At 45.8% G+C, this 15434-nt stretch overlaps 1 protein-coding gene across 6 annotated transcripts in view; it reads right to left on the bottom strand.

Moving 5' to 3' along the window:
- The window catches only part of Irag1 (inositol 1,4,5-triphosphate receptor associated 1), a 121856-nt gene that overhangs the window by 86609 nt on the left and 19813 nt on the right, over positions 1-15434 (bottom strand). The window contains exon 1 of one of the 6 annotated variants that reach the window (XM_076550239.1): positions 13006-15200. The exons of the other annotated variants lie outside the window; for them this stretch is intronic. Coding sequence (XP_076406354.1) covers positions 13006-13099 — 94 coding nt within the window. The 5' untranslated portion in view covers positions 13100-15200. Of the gene's footprint in view, positions 1-13005; positions 15201-15434 lie in introns of those variants that run through there. 6 annotated transcript variants of the gene reach the window in all.

The following is a 15434-nucleotide window of genomic DNA, read 5'->3' on the forward strand; positions in this document are numbered from 1 at the left end:
TCCCAGCACTCGGGAGGCAGAGCCATGAGGCTCTCTGTGAGTTCAAGGCCAGCCTGGACTACCAAGTGAGCTCCAGGAAAGGCTCAAAGCTACACAGAGAAACCCTGTCTCGAAAAGCCAAAATAAAATAAAATAAAAATAAAACAAAAAAAATTGTTAAAGCTGATCATGTGACCATGCTTCTAATCCCAGTGCTGGGGAGGCAGAGACAGGAAGACCCCAGGGGCTCACTTGGTGAGTGTCAGATGAATGAAAGACCAGGTCTCAACAGAAACCACGATTGAATGACTTCTGAGGAACACAACTAAAGTTGATTCTGGCTTTCATGTGCGCATATACTGTGTGCACACTCACACGTGTGCCCATGAACACATACAAGAATAATAAAAACAAGCAAACAACAACAAGTCATCCAAAGCTGCCATACCCAGACTGCTCTCTGCACTGGTAACAGTTGGCAATGGGAGATGTTTCCGGACAGTCTTGACATCTCCAGTTGCCCGTCCTACCTCAAGGGTGCCACTGCCAACTAGGACATGCCCTGGGGCATACAGCTCTTCTCTGGGAGCTAAAAGTCCTCGCAGTGTCCCCAGGGTGAAAAAGCAGCAGCTGAGATCAACAAAGACAAAGGGAGAGCCTTTCCAGAGCGGGTGGGATGGAGGTGCCTCCACCCTATTCATCTCCACAGCCCGGGACTGGGCTGCAGGGGGTAGTCAGGTCTGGGGGCTTTAGGGGGCCAAAGGCAGTTTGGGACAAGCCTTCGTGGGGCTGAAGTGCCTTACTCACTGCCATACTGAATGACCTCATAACATTGAAAACATGTAAGTTTTCAGCTGCACCCCACTTCCTGCCCCTCAAGTCCAGGCTCCACATTGCCTGTGAGGAGCGGTCTAGCAACAGCCTGCATATGCTGAAGCTCAGCGGGATGAACCAGCATGTTGCAAGCATCATGACGGCTAGATATGCCCCATAAACAGGCCTGAGCTGAGCGTTGTCTCACTCCCAAGCCCAGGGTTCTGTTCAGTATCCCATGATGAAGCTTCTGGAACTCGACAGAACAGAGCATCTGGGGGCATGAACCTCAACAGTAACCACCACCCAAGCCACTGACATGGGACCAGAGGCGGTTTATCTGGCCGAGCCTTCACCAATTCATCATGGAGAAGGTCTTGTCTTTAACAACCAGATCCACACTGCTCCATCTGCCACACCACCATTTGTTATCCTTGCAAGGGCTCAACCTGTTTTAACTGTTAGGTAAACAGCACAGAGTTCAGTCCCAGGGTTAACCTGAGCCATTCTCATGGAACAGTCCCTGCCTCTAAAAAGCCTGACTCAGGACAGATGGAACAATGCTTCTGTGGCCCTTCAGGGGGCCACCCTTGGAAGGAAAGGCAGGCCACCAGGCCCCCTTTACAGGTTGGGGTCCAAGAACCCCAAACCCTGGGAAGTCATTGGTGTTGGCAGAGTTTATTAGGTCTGCCCAGGCCTTCAGAGCTGGGAGCTCCCACACCTCAGGGGAGGGACATCTGCCCTTGGGGACCTGTGGGAGGCTCCTTCTCTAGCCTTCTGCCCTGTTGTTCAGTTAGTTGTGAACATGGACTTCAACCTTACATTTGCTCATCCTGGCTCTTGGATCTCAAAATCCTCTTAAATTGTTATGAAAATGAGTATGTAAATAGATGCAAACCAAACACACTGTGTCTACTACTGAATCTAGCACAAAGCAACTACCAGGATGGAGCTTTTATTGTTGTCGCTCCCGTATTATTACAAGCATTCCTCTAGCAGAGTTGAAGAAATGACCCCCACGCACCAAACATGATTGTCTCAATAAGTAAATGTGTACTGGAATACAGCCACATCCATTTATGTAATGCGGCTGATTCTCCCCCTACAAGGACAGTTGAATAGCTGACACACACACACATTATCTAACCCCAAAACAAAACAAAAAATGTATTTGCTATCTTTTTGCAGAAAAGTTAGCCAACTCTGTTCCAACATAGTCACAACTATTTGTTTTCAAGGTGATGTCTCCCACACTTGGTTAACAACTCAAGGGTTGTCCCAGCAGGCTCTCGTGTGTCCTTCCAAACTCAGTGTCTCTCATCTGTGTATCTCTGACCCTTAAGGTGTAATTAGGCTCAGCAAATGTACGGAAAGGAATCCTTTCCAACACACTTTGAGCACGCACTTCCAAGAGCCCCTGTGGGAAGACGGGTCAAGTTTTCCTGAGGATCCAGGCTGAGGGAATCAGTGGCAAATGAGAGTCTTAAAAAGGACATTTGTGACTCTGAGGTGTTCTTGGCACCTCTGTTCTGAAGCTGACTCTCCCCTTGAGAGTAGGGGACGTGCTGACTAAGTCTCCCTGTCTCACTCTTTCCCATCACCCACTTCAATACCGTAGGCCTTGGCTAGAGACTGTTTTCCCTTGTGGACAGGAAAGGAAACCCCCTCTTTTAGGAGATTGATTGTCTTACAAAAGTTAAAGACTGTCTACTATCCAAGAGGGCACACGTGGGTGACAGACATGTCACAGTGACTCCTCTGCTCCTTACAGTGGCCAATTTGGCTTACCCATTTTCTTTTTTTTCTTTCTTTCTTTTTTTTATTATTATTATTATTATTATTATTATTATTATTATTATTATTTTGGTTTTTTTGAGACAGGGTTTCTCTGTGTAGTTTTGGTACCTGTCCTGGATCTCACTCTGTAGACCAGGCTGGCCTCAAACTCACAGAGATCCACCTGGCTCTGCCTTCCAGGTGCTGAGATTAAAGGCATGTGTCGTCACCATCTGGCCTTACCCATTTTCAGTAAATGAACTGGCCAATGTTTGTGGACTCCTCTACAGATTGACATTTTGTTTAGTTTCAGCCACCCATGTGTTGACATTTTCTGAGCAAACCTTGAGGGAAGAGAACTAGAATTTTTCAAAGCAATATGACCAACCACCCATTTGTAAGCTGGGAGTGAAATCGCTCTATCATCTTGGTCAGTAGAATTCCACCCCAACCTCCCTGGGTTTGGGTTTTCAGAACTGATACAATGGTTTTTAGACTTTCAGCTCCCTGGAGTGCTGGCTAGAGGCCTGGGTCCCCTATCTCCTGGTGACCAAAGGCCTGAGAACAGACAGCATGACAGAGATCCTGCCCCTCCCACACTCCTGTGCTGTGTTCAACATATCACAGCCCTTCCCATCAAGTATGGCAACTCTATTCTGTGGCTCTTTCTTCAGGCTTTAGCATGAAACAGAGCTTTAAAAGATATATATATATATATATATATATAGTGGAATAACCCTCTGTAGACTGTGGAAATGTGTTGCTTTCATTGTTAATAGAAAGCTGATTGTCTGATAGCTAGGCAGGACTTTGGGGGCAGAGAGAATGCTGGGAAGAAGAAGGGTGGAGTGTGAGGAGGTTACAAGCCAGATGCAGAGGAAGCAGGATGTGTAGAAAATGAGGTAACAATTTATGAGCCACGTGGTAGAACTTAGATAAGAAATAAGGGTTAATTTAAGTTGTAAGAGCTAGTTAGTAACAAGCCTGAGCTATCAGCTGAGCATTTATAATTAATATTAAGTCTCTGTTCCAGCAGTCCCAACAAAAACTCCACCTACACACACACACACACACACACACACACACACACACACACACAGAACTCTGAACATACAGCTCTCCCCAGAGGCCCAATAGGAAGCTACACACAGACAAAAACAACACCCATTCTTCATCATCCAGGATCAGGTAGCCCACCACTTGTTCAGAAGCAATGTCACCTCCTCCCTCCTCCCTCCTCCCTCCTCCCTCCTCCCTCCTGTAGATATCCCCACGGACTCAAATCCCAAGCCAGCAGCATCTTGATTATCTGAGGGGAAACTGGTCCTCCTGGAGTTTGCACTCATTTTTATGGATTACCCTGTGAGTGATTTATAACTTCCTGCTTCCTAAAAGGGCTTACAGCTAGATGTCAATAAAAAAAACTCAGAGGCTAAGAGAATTTAAAATAACAGCTGACAGGGGATCAGAGAAGAGCGAGACAACTTGAGCTGAAGTGGGATGGCTCCTGAGCACCAGCAGCCCCAGTGGAATGCTGAGGCTCTGATGGAGGATCATCAGCAGTGTCTTGTTCTTGCTTATTGAAAGCATCATAGAACAAAGAGCAGTTAACAGTCAGCTCACCCCAAATGGACCCTGAGCCCTAATGGGAGCAAAGCTGGAGCAAGATTTTACAATTCAGCATTTTTCAAGTTCATGCCCAGAAGGACTCCGTGTGCATGTATGCTGCAAGTCACCATGTTGTTTACACATCAGGATCTGGGATGGCCTTTGCTTTGCTTTATTTTTGATTTTATTATTATTATTATTCTTACAGTGGGGATGGGCTTGTGTGTAAAGATAAAAGGAGGACTTTGTGGAATCCATTCTTTCCTATTTTTATCCACTTAGCCATCTTGCCTATCTGCTTTTTCTTTTTAAATCAGTTTTTAGGGCTTGGGAGATGGCTCAATGCAAAAAGTGTTTGCTGTGTGAGCATGAATATGTGAGTTTGGATCTCCAGCACACACGTCTGTCTGTCTGTTTTCTAAAGGCGTGACCACAACTGTAACCAAAGCACTGGAGGGCAGAGACAAGGGTATTGCTGAGGCTTGCTTGGGAGATAGCTTGATGGGTAAAAGTGCTTGCTATGTGAGCATGAATGTGAGTTTGGATTCCCAGCACACACATTTTTAAAAAGCACTCATTTGGACCATCTGCAAAAATGTTCAACATCAAAGATGCTCAACCACCAAGGAAACAGAACTCAGAAAAACAACGCATTATCAACCCACTCGACAAGAGGGAAATAGTGCCTGGTACTGGGACCCTAGACAACTGCTAGTGAAGTCATGGATCTTGGGGGGAGGGGAGCCTACAACCACCACTGTACTAAACCAGCACCATCTCTGACTACATTGTAAACATTTGTCCGTATACCAGCAGATAAGTGTAGTCCTCACCCCTCATTAAAGAAACTTCTCTTTGCAACAGACAGAGACCATTACTGAAAACCACAACCAACCAAAGTGCAGAGTTACGGAGCCCAGTCCCATACCACAAAACCATTCCTGCACCTAAGGCCCAGGGGACATTGTGGGAGAAGGAGTGGAAAGATTGTAAGAGCCAGAGGAACGGGGGTTTGCTGTGGGACTGACGTGTCTTCTAGGAGTATCAGAAACTGCACCTATAAAGGCTCACCAACATGACTGCCTAAACATGGGCCAAACAACAATGACACCAGTACACAGGCCGAAGTGGATGGGGGAGGTCATGAGGCCTCAACCCGACAGGCAACTAAGAAAGCTGAGAGTGGGAGACTAGTCCTCTCTAGCGAAGAGCATACCTATTAGTTATCCAATGCCAAATATCAGCCTTGAAAACATACATCTCACATACATACACGTGACATTACATGTACTGAGCAGATTGCATTTATGTACTTAGATATATATTCCCTCATATATATGTATATGTACATATATATGATATATGAGACAATGAATGAAAAAAAGCCATGGATTTGAAAGAGAACAAGGAAAGGCATATGGGAGAGTCTGGAAGGAGAAAAGGGAAGGGGGAAACAATATAATTATATTATAATTTCAAAAAAGCAATTTAAAGAATGCCCTATCAGTCAAAACCCATTATGGTAGCAAAAATCACAAAGCCAGATAACAAATTTCACGATGTAACAACATACATTGTTGCTCGAAATAGTCAGTGGTGAAAACATTTTGGTAGTTCTTTTACAGCAGTGGTTCTCAATCTTTCTAATGCTGTGAACTTTAATACAGTTCTTCGTGTTTCAGTGACCCCCAACCATAAAATGACTTTGTTGTTACTTCATAACTGTAATTTTGCTACTGTTATGAATTGTAATATAAATATATGATATGCAGAATATCTGATGTGCAATCCTCAGAGGGGTCATGACCCACAGCTTGAAAACCACTGCTTTAGAGTCTAAAGGTTAAACAGAATCACACTGATCTATCGGTTTCACTCTTTCAATTTACCCAGGAGAAAAGAACCTATGCCTACACAAAATACATACACAACACCCACAACAGCCTTCCCTGCAATAGTGTGGGAAGGTGGACACACACTACATGCTTATTAATTGATCAATGACTGAACAAAATATGATATAACCATACAACAGAATACTATTCAAGCTAAAACAACTACATGCTAGATTATGTATGCATCTAGGGGAGGTGGGTAGAGAGATAGTTTAGTGGTTAAGTGCACATACAGTTCTTGCAGAGGATCTGAGTTTAGTTCCCAGCATCCACATCAGACAACCCAGAACCGTTCATAACTGCAGCTCCAGGTAGATCCAGCTCTCTCTCTCCTGGCCTTCATAGGTGCTGCACTCATGTGCACATAGCCCCTCCCACACACATGCATAACTAAAAATAATAAAAATAACAAGTGAAAAGATGAAGCTTCAAAACATTATGCTAAATGAAAGAAATCAGTCACAAAAGACATTGTATGACTTCATTCATATGAAATTTGAGAATACAAAGTAAACTGTGGACGCTTAGAGCAGGGATGGGGGGGTAGAAGGAATGGGCAGTGGCTGTTAACATGAAGGGAGTTTCTTGAGGTTGATTAATTAGATTGTGATGATGACTACACACTCTGAACGTATTAAACACAGTGTAGTCATTTGAATCAGCGGGTTATATGGTGCATGGATTACATATTAATAACGCTGGTTTAAAAGTTGAAGGAAGAGTGTGCAAGCTGCCCTATATTTTTACCTCTGTGAGAAGTTTCCTCAAACAAAAGGTATGGGCTGGGGCCAAAGTTCAGTGAGAGTGCTTGCCTGCCATGTGCAAGGTCCTCGGTCCCCAGCACTGCAGAACTGAACCAAAATATAAAAGACAGGGGCTGGAGAGATGGCTCAGTGGTTAAGAGCACAGGCTACTCTTCCCAAGAACCCAGGTTCAATTCCCAGCACCCACATGGCAGCTCACAACTGCCTGTAGTGCCTGTTCCAGGGGATGCTCATACAAACATATTTGCGGGCAAAACACCAATGTACATAAAATACAAATAAATAAAAATTATATATAAAAGATAAAAGACATGCCGGGTGGTGGTGGCACATGCCTTTAATCGCAGCACTTGGGAGGTGGAGCCAGGTGGATCTCTGTGAGTTCGAGGCCAGCCTGGGCTACAGAGCGAGATCCAGGATAGGCACCAAAACTACACAGAGAAACCCTGTCCCAGAAAAAAAAAAAAAAGATAAAAGACACTAAGTGAGATGGTATCTAAATCCTTAAGTGTACACAATATAAGAAAAACAGGAGAGAAGTAGCGTTCTCTGTTGGGATTGTGTTGGTAGGTGTGAAAAGGAGACTTGGAAAAGACTTGAAAGAAGAGGAGGGACAAGAAACATGGACATAACAAAGCTACTGTGGACAGGCAAGTACAAGCAGGGCCAGTGCAAACTGGGATGCAAGTCTAGACAAAAAGGTCACAGGTGAACACACACACACATACACACACACACACACACACACACACACACACACACCATTTCCAAAGTAGGATTTTTTTTCAGCTCAGGGTATATACTGTTTCTCATGGGATGTACTTGGAATTCTGCCAGCAAAGGCATTCACAAAGATGAGCTTTATGAGCACGGGCACAAATGGGGACTGTGTCATGCAGTTCTCATCCTGAAGTCTCTATGAATAAACAGAGACAGGATTTACCCCACAGTCAGAGATTCCCAGGCCTGTTTTGTCCTCATCTGTAGGGAAAAAGTAGGGAAACAGGACTGTGAGCTATTCCAAGAGCACTAGGTCATTCCTCTGGAGTTCCAGCTGAGAACTACCCCAGAAGATGTTCTGGCTGCCTCTCTGTCCATCCCCCCCCCCCATGTGACCCTCAGGAGATCACCTGTTAGCCTGCCCTGTGGCTTAGGCTCTCCTGTTGGTGATGGATGAATTCAGCAGGAAAAGTGGCTGTGACCTGTGAGCTGCACGGCGTTGGCTCCCTGCCAACTCAGCAGAGGTGAGAAGACCAGAGAAGTGTATGGATGGGTTTTGTTCTGATCTTTCTTCTCCCAAACTCAAGGCTTAGCCAGAGTTCAAGCTGCCCAGTGTACCTGAAATGGCCTTGTCATCTCTCAAGATGGCAGATTGGAGAAGTTGGTGTTGGGTGCTTCCCGCTCTGGGCACCATAGAGAAACAGGAAGCAATCCCAGGAGGGAGAGCATGAACAGATCCTGCAGATTCCAAGCATGTTGCACCAATGCTGGGTGGGGAGCAGCCCTTGAGCTCCTGCAGGGCTCCCTAAATGTCCACCATTTAAAGCAGCAGTAAATGAATGTAGTTCTGCCTCCAAAATTAGTCCTAAATGCATCTAAAATTGCCTTCCATCCTAAGCTGGGCCAGTCCCTTGGGAATGATGTCGTTATTTTTAAAACATCCCTGTTTTCCGATCCAAACTTCCATCCGGGCCACCCTGGGCTTCCCTCCTGCCCGGTCCTGCTCTACCCTGCATTGCCTGAGCTGCCTCCCAAGCAGGAAATTCTCAAGTTGCGTCTTTCACTTGATGTTACTGAGTTGGAGAACTTTAACCTGGCACACGGCTTAGGAGAGCAGAAACAGTTCCTTTGGAAGCTCCTAAAACTTTGGAGGTACAGACAGGAAGATCAGTCCAAGCCCAGGCTTGGCTTCATGGAGAGTCTGAGCCCAGGCTGGGCTCTGTGAGACTCTTAATAAAAATGATGATGATGATGGTGATGATGATGATGATGATAACAATAATAATGACAACAATGAAACAAATCTTGAAAAGTGAATCGTTCCTTGGAGAAGTGGCCGGGGTGGGTCTCTGTCACGGAGTTGTGACTCAGTTCCTAAGAATGAAGGCTGGAAAGTAAAACCGCATGCCCACAGGGGCTAGACTTCTCTAATAGACATATTCTGAGAGGTGGGAGGCAGCTCTGATTTGCTTTCTCTATGCGGGTTTGTCTGTCATGGAAACATACAATAGATAATTTTGTGTCTGGCTTCAATCAACAATGTTTTGAGGCTCATCTGTGTTGTAGCATTTACCAGAACCTCGTTTCTTTTTATATAGCTGAGCAATATTCCATTGTATAGATACACCACATTTTGTGTGTTTATTTATCAGCTCATAGACGTGTGGGTTGCTTCTGCCTTTTAGCTTTTGGAAATAGCACTGTTATACATATTAATATACCCACTTTTGTTGGAACACCTATTTTCAGTTGTTTTATGTATATGCTTAAAAGTGGAACTTCCAAGCCATGTGACTTAATTCACCACCTCTCATCCTCACCAACAAAAGTAGTCTCTGTTTAGATGACGTCATGAGATGAGAGGCCACGGCTCTTTAGTGGAATTTCATCATGATTTCCCTGTCCTTGTGGCTCCTTGAAAGGGACCGTTTTAATGCCAATCTCTTTCTGCTTGGAATCTTTCCACTGGACAAGGGATTTCCTGTCTACTTCTGAATACACTCAGACAGCAATACTCCCCGGCAGACAGACACTGTTAGGTCTGTCCTATAGATGCGGAAGGGCCTTGGCAAGACCACACGCTAGGAAGGTCCAGCCAAGACTGACACTCTTCTGTCCGTCTGTCTCTCTGTCCAAAATCATTTTGAAATAGTTGGCCTTTCTTGAATTGGTTCTCAGATCACCATTGTTCAGACACATCCCCTGCTGCATGATGGGTCAGGGCTGGCACAGGCTTCTGCAGACACTCTGCCAGGTGGTGCCTCTTTATTGTTTTTTTAAATTTTATTTTGCAGTACTGGAGACAGAATCAGGAGCCCTGGACATGCTAGGCAAGTGCTCTGCCACTAAACTATATCCCTGGCACATTTTCAACATTTTAATTTTAAGTCAGGATCTCACTAAGTTGCCCAGACAGGCCTTGGATTCACAATCCTCCTGCCTCGGCCTCTCCAGTAACTAAGGTCACAGGCTTACACCACTAGGCTTGGGTGGTATCTCATTTCTAACCTGCCCTTTCTCCTGGGGCAGATTCTGCCCAGACCGGAGAATAATGTGTACCTTTCCTGGTGCTCCCCTACTTTCCAGAATCCTAGCTGGGTGATCTCTGCTCATCCTTCTACCAAGGTGAGCCTACCACAGCCCACAGCTCAGCCAAAGCTCTGTGGATTTGCTCCCTGGCCTTTTGTTGGCCCCTTCCCTTCTCAGGGGGACATCAGCTCTTGAGCTAGGGTGTCTTAGTGACCTCCAAACCAATGTGATAGAGTCATGCTAGCCTGTGTCCTGGAGACTTCTAGTCCTAGTATTCCACGTTGGCATGGGACCAGGAGATAACAAAATAACAAAAATAAGACAGGCAAGAGATGACAGGACACAGTACCAGCCTTCCTGTCACACAACTCCTTTCTGAGGTCTGAGGGCAGCAGTGTTTCCTGGGATCCAGGCGATCTCGGTGTGCCAGGCAACAGATTTGCAGGCTGTTGCCAGGGCCCGGTGAACTTTCAGAGTGTGAAACTGTACATCTGAGGCAGCCCTCAGGATTCTGTAACTGTCCGCCAGTTCCAGGTGATAGTCAAGATAACACGGTAACATGGACAGGACTAACTTCTTCATCAGACACGGAAGGACCAGGGTCAAGGACTCACAAAAGTGCTCCAATTACAAAATCAGAAGGAAAAAAATGGACTTTTAGGTCAAAGAACATGTTTCGGTAGATATGTTTATCTTCCCACTAGCCTAGAAAAGAACACTTTAAGTGTATTTTTTACTCTCCTTAGCCGAGGATGTCCTTAGACTCCTGATCTTCTTCCCTCTACCTCTGGAGTGCTGGGATTCCAGATGTGGGCCATCATTTCCAGTTTTATGGGATGGAGCAACAGGGCTTGTGCATGCTAAGCAAATACTCAACCAACTGAGCTGCATTCCTAGCCTGTAAATATTTTCTGAAGGAGGAAAAGACCCATGTAGACAAAAGTACCCGGGGTCCACAAGATGCTAGCGAGAGTCTGGGGGCAGGGCAGGTGGCAGTGAGCTTGGTTGTACCATCTAATGCATGCCTGAAACTGAACTCTGGGGAACTAACTCATGAAAAGCTATCCAGAGGTAGGTTCTGTGGTCCTCAGGAGACTATAGGAAACACAGTCAAAGCCAGTGCTTGTGTGGATGTCTGCTGGCTGCACAGTTCATCTCCTGGGTCTTCCTGGGCTCACCAGTTCTCCACTTCAGGAACTTAAAAGGTGTGCCCAAAGTCTGCTGGACTTCCGAAATTCTGATGTCTATAAGGTTCATCCCCTCCCCAGAACTGAGCTCCAGGGTCTGTGAGAGCACTCTCCTGCTCCCAAAGCCAGGGAGCCCGGAGCAAGTGAGTGAACAGCATGGGGGAAGGGGACCAGGCCCTCACAGCTCTGCTAAGGATGGAAACAAGACCATTGGCTCTGATCTGAGCAGTGGATGTCTAAACTGAAGCATGAATCAAGCGTCTTGTTAACAAAACGACGGGGAAATAGGCATTCCTCCAACAGTAAATGTTTCCTTAAGCACAGCCTGATGCCAGCCCAGCTGTCCCCAGGGGTACTGCAGGGCCTTTCAGAGAGTGAGCCTTAACAGCTGGCTCTTAAACACACCTGCAAGGCCCCTCCTTGTCACCCACACAGTGTCTGTCACAATTATTGCCCTGGAATGGCCTCAATCATGCAACTGTCGGGTAGATCCCTGGGCCTTGCAGAGTAAACAGTCTCCAAGTGAGGAACCAAGCCCTTGGAGAAAGGAGCAACGGCTTGTTCATGGGCACAGTGTGAGCCAGGCTTAGGAGCAGGGATCACCCCGTCTATGTCACCTTCATTTCTTCTCAGGAAATGGCACCAGGGGTGGGTATTGAACACCTTTCACCGTCTTCAAACCTGGGAGGTCTCACTCATCCATTCATTCACTGCCTGCCATGGACCCATGGAAAATCTGCCACAGAATTACCCTTTCTTAGTACCTCTACAATGAGCTAACCTTTTTTTTTTTCTTTCTGTTTCTTATTACAGGTATGAGCATTTTGTCAGCATGTATGTAGATGCACCATGTGTATACAGCGCCCACAAAGGCCAGAAGAGAGTGTTGGATCCCCTAGAATTGGAGCTACAAATGGTTATGAGCTGCTATGTGGGTGAGGGAAACCAAACCTGGATCTTTTCTAAGGGCATCAAGTGCTCTTAACCTCTGAGCCATCTCTCTAGTCCCCTTGGGCAAACCTTTTTGACATCTTACAATTCAACCTGTACTTCCCTCCTGGCCTAGTCATCTCCCAAGTGTGAATTCCACCCTTCCCCCTCATCCTGACTATTGCGTGCTCTCTCTCGCTCTCTCTCTCTCTCTCTCTCTCTCTCTCTCTCTCTCTCTCTCTCTCTCTCTCTCTCTGGCAGGGTCTTGCTACATAAGCCTGGTTGCTTGGAAATCACTATGTAGCCCAAGCTGGCCTCAAACTCATAGAGCTCTGCCTGCCTCTGCGTCTCATGTGCTGAGATCAGAACTAGACTTTCTAGCTCTCAATGTGTTGTACGCACTTGGCAACCAAGGGCAATGGCCTTGGCACTGACACTTTCCACCTGTGTGATCCTGTCTCAGTTTTCTTAAGTAGAAATAACATTATTAACTACCTCAAGGAGTGACAAAGATATGAAATAGTATAGGTATGCACCGACACAGTATTTAGCTGACATTCAATTAATGCTCGCTGTTATAGTAATAATAACAAGCCTTTTGTTGTTATTCTTGTTGTCATCAAATAAAACACATCCCTACAGATTTCATCAAATGGAGCCTTCCTCTCTGAACTCTGAAAAGGTGCTTTGTGTGCATATATGAGTTTGGTGCCTTCCAAACTGCAAGAATACTGATCTAGGGACAACTTGCCCAGCATTTCTGGGTCTAAGACATGAAATCTTCGAGGGCCAACACCTCCATACCTGTTTTCCCTGGGTCCAGCAGAAGTAAGAAGTAGTCTGCCCCTGAGTCAGGGAACGTCCTGGAATGCCATATCTGTCTGTATCTGCTGGCCATACAGGGACAAGAGCAAGGAAATAAGGCTGCCCTCCAATGGACTAAAGGTGAAATTCCCACATGTAATGGACGTCATTCTCTGTGATGTGCTGGGGGCTGGGTGGGGAAACTTGGCAGGTGAGACCCAAAGGCCAAACCAAGTTAACAAGTCAAAACCTCTTTTGAAGACACCTGCAGTTTCAGCAGTTTCCCCTTTTTGAGGAAAGCCTGCATGTAAGACAGAGGTTCTCAACTTCCCAATGCTACAACGCTTTAACACAGTTCCTCATGTGGTGGCCACCCCCAATCATAAAATTTTTTTGTTGCTGCTTCATAACTGTAATTTTGCTACTGTTATGAATTGTAATGAAAATATCTGATATGCAGGATATCTGATATGGGGCTCATGTGAAAGGATCATCCGACCCCCAAGAGGTCTCGACCCACAGGTTGAAAACTGATAATCTAAGTGCTGATTCTCCATAGCTGTATCTGTGTCCCATGATCCTGAACACTGACTGTTGCTGCTGAACTCATGCTGGATCATTCAAGATCTTCTGAAAACTTAGAGAGTAGGAATCACTGGAGCCTGGTCAGGCTGGGCCTGTGCCCTAAAGAAATGGCCCTCCTAGTACAGTTGGCTCATCCATGGAATACAAGACATGCCAGAACTTAGGGTTCATGCAAGTAATCTCAGCATTTGGGTGATTAGGCAAGAGGATCATGAGTTCAAGGCCAGCCTGGGCTACATAGCAAGATCTTGTCTCCAAAAATAAAACAAACAAAAAAAGAAATACAAGACAGCCTGACAGAACACAGGGAAAACCTTGGAAATTGTTTTCTATTTTTACTTTAAAAAATAGAAACAAATAAATGTCCTTAATATTTCATAAGTATTTCCCAGTGGTGACATTATGCATCCATATGCTGGAAGGTCACTGTCATGACCACCCCAATGTCTATCTCTATAACAGTTGTTCTTGATTGTCAACTTGATTGGGTTAAGAAGCACCTAGGGCATTGGTGAGGCATGCCTATGGGAATGCCTATGAGGGCATTTCCAGAGAGAAGCCCACTCCAAATGTGGGCAGCACCACCCTTTGGGCTGGGTCCTGGACTGAATAAACGGGAAAAAGGAGAATGCCAACTGAACACCAGAATCCCTTTCTCTGCTTCTGGTCTGCCCAGATGTGAGCAAGCAGCTCCTGCTCCTGCTGCCACAGCCCCAAGCTGCTCCTGTGGCCATGTTTTCCCATCATGATGGACTATATCCTCCAACTGGGCATCTGAACTCAAGTCTTCTCACTTTTACAGCAAGCACTTTACCCTCTGAGACCCTGCATGTGTAAAAACTGGCTTCACGTGTGCAATGGTTTAGATAAAGCATTCCATTTCCTCTTCATAATGACCCTTTGAGCAGCCCTGTTGACATAATTATATGGGGGAGACACAGAGAGGTTAAGCTTTTTGTCCAAGGGCACAAGACAACTTGTGGAGATGGGATTTGGTCTCGGATCACTTGCTACTTTTGACAGTCTCTGTTGACTGTGGAAACTTCTATGGGCAAAATCCTTGATGAACCATAGACGGTGGCTCAAGATTCACAGTGCAGCAGGACTTGGCATTTCTTGCCAGCAGAAAGCTCATGATGTTAGACTTATGTTTTCTTTCCAAATAGAGGAAGGGGCTTGTTCATGGGGAAGATTATGAGACCTTAGAAAGATTGTCACATATTGAAAGAAGACAAGGGGAGGGACAGAGTAGAGCAGGCCTGAGATGGGGACGCGGGTACCCTTGATTCATGCTCCAAGAGTCAGGGCCTCTGTTCTGAGCAACTGCACTGAGGCCTTCTGGGACCGGTTCATGAAGGAGTAGGAACGGAAGGCTCAACATCCTCCCCTGCCCTGAGTCCCAATGTGTAAGTTGCAGAGAGACACAAGTTAGAAACTTGGGAGTGTGAAGTTTGCTTGGTTGACCTTGTCACTGGTAGCTAAGTTGGTGGCTCACATGTGTAATCCCAGCACTTGAGATGCTGAGGCAGAAGGGTCACTACAAGTTCCAGGTTAGCCTGGGCTACACAGTGAGTAGTAGACAAGCCTAGCTGCATAGCAAGAACCCATTTCAAAGAAACAAAGACTAGTTACTAGTTTTGTGATCCTGACTAAGTGACCTAGCCTTCCTGAGTCAGTCGGCTCCTAACTATCACCCTTAGATGGTGTCTTAGTTACTTTTCTGTTGCTGTGATAAGACACCATGACCAAGACAACTTATACAAGGAAGAGTTTGGAGCCAGGGAGATGGTGCAGAGGGTACACAGTGCACACAAGCAAGCACTCCCACTTGAGTACATTCACAC

Source organism: Peromyscus maniculatus, chromosome 1 (genome assembly GCF_049852395.1).
Source record: "Peromyscus maniculatus bairdii isolate BWxNUB_F1_BW_parent chromosome 1, HU_Pman_BW_mat_3.1, whole genome shotgun sequence".
NCBI lineage: Eukaryota > Metazoa > Chordata > Mammalia > Rodentia > Cricetidae > Peromyscus > Peromyscus maniculatus.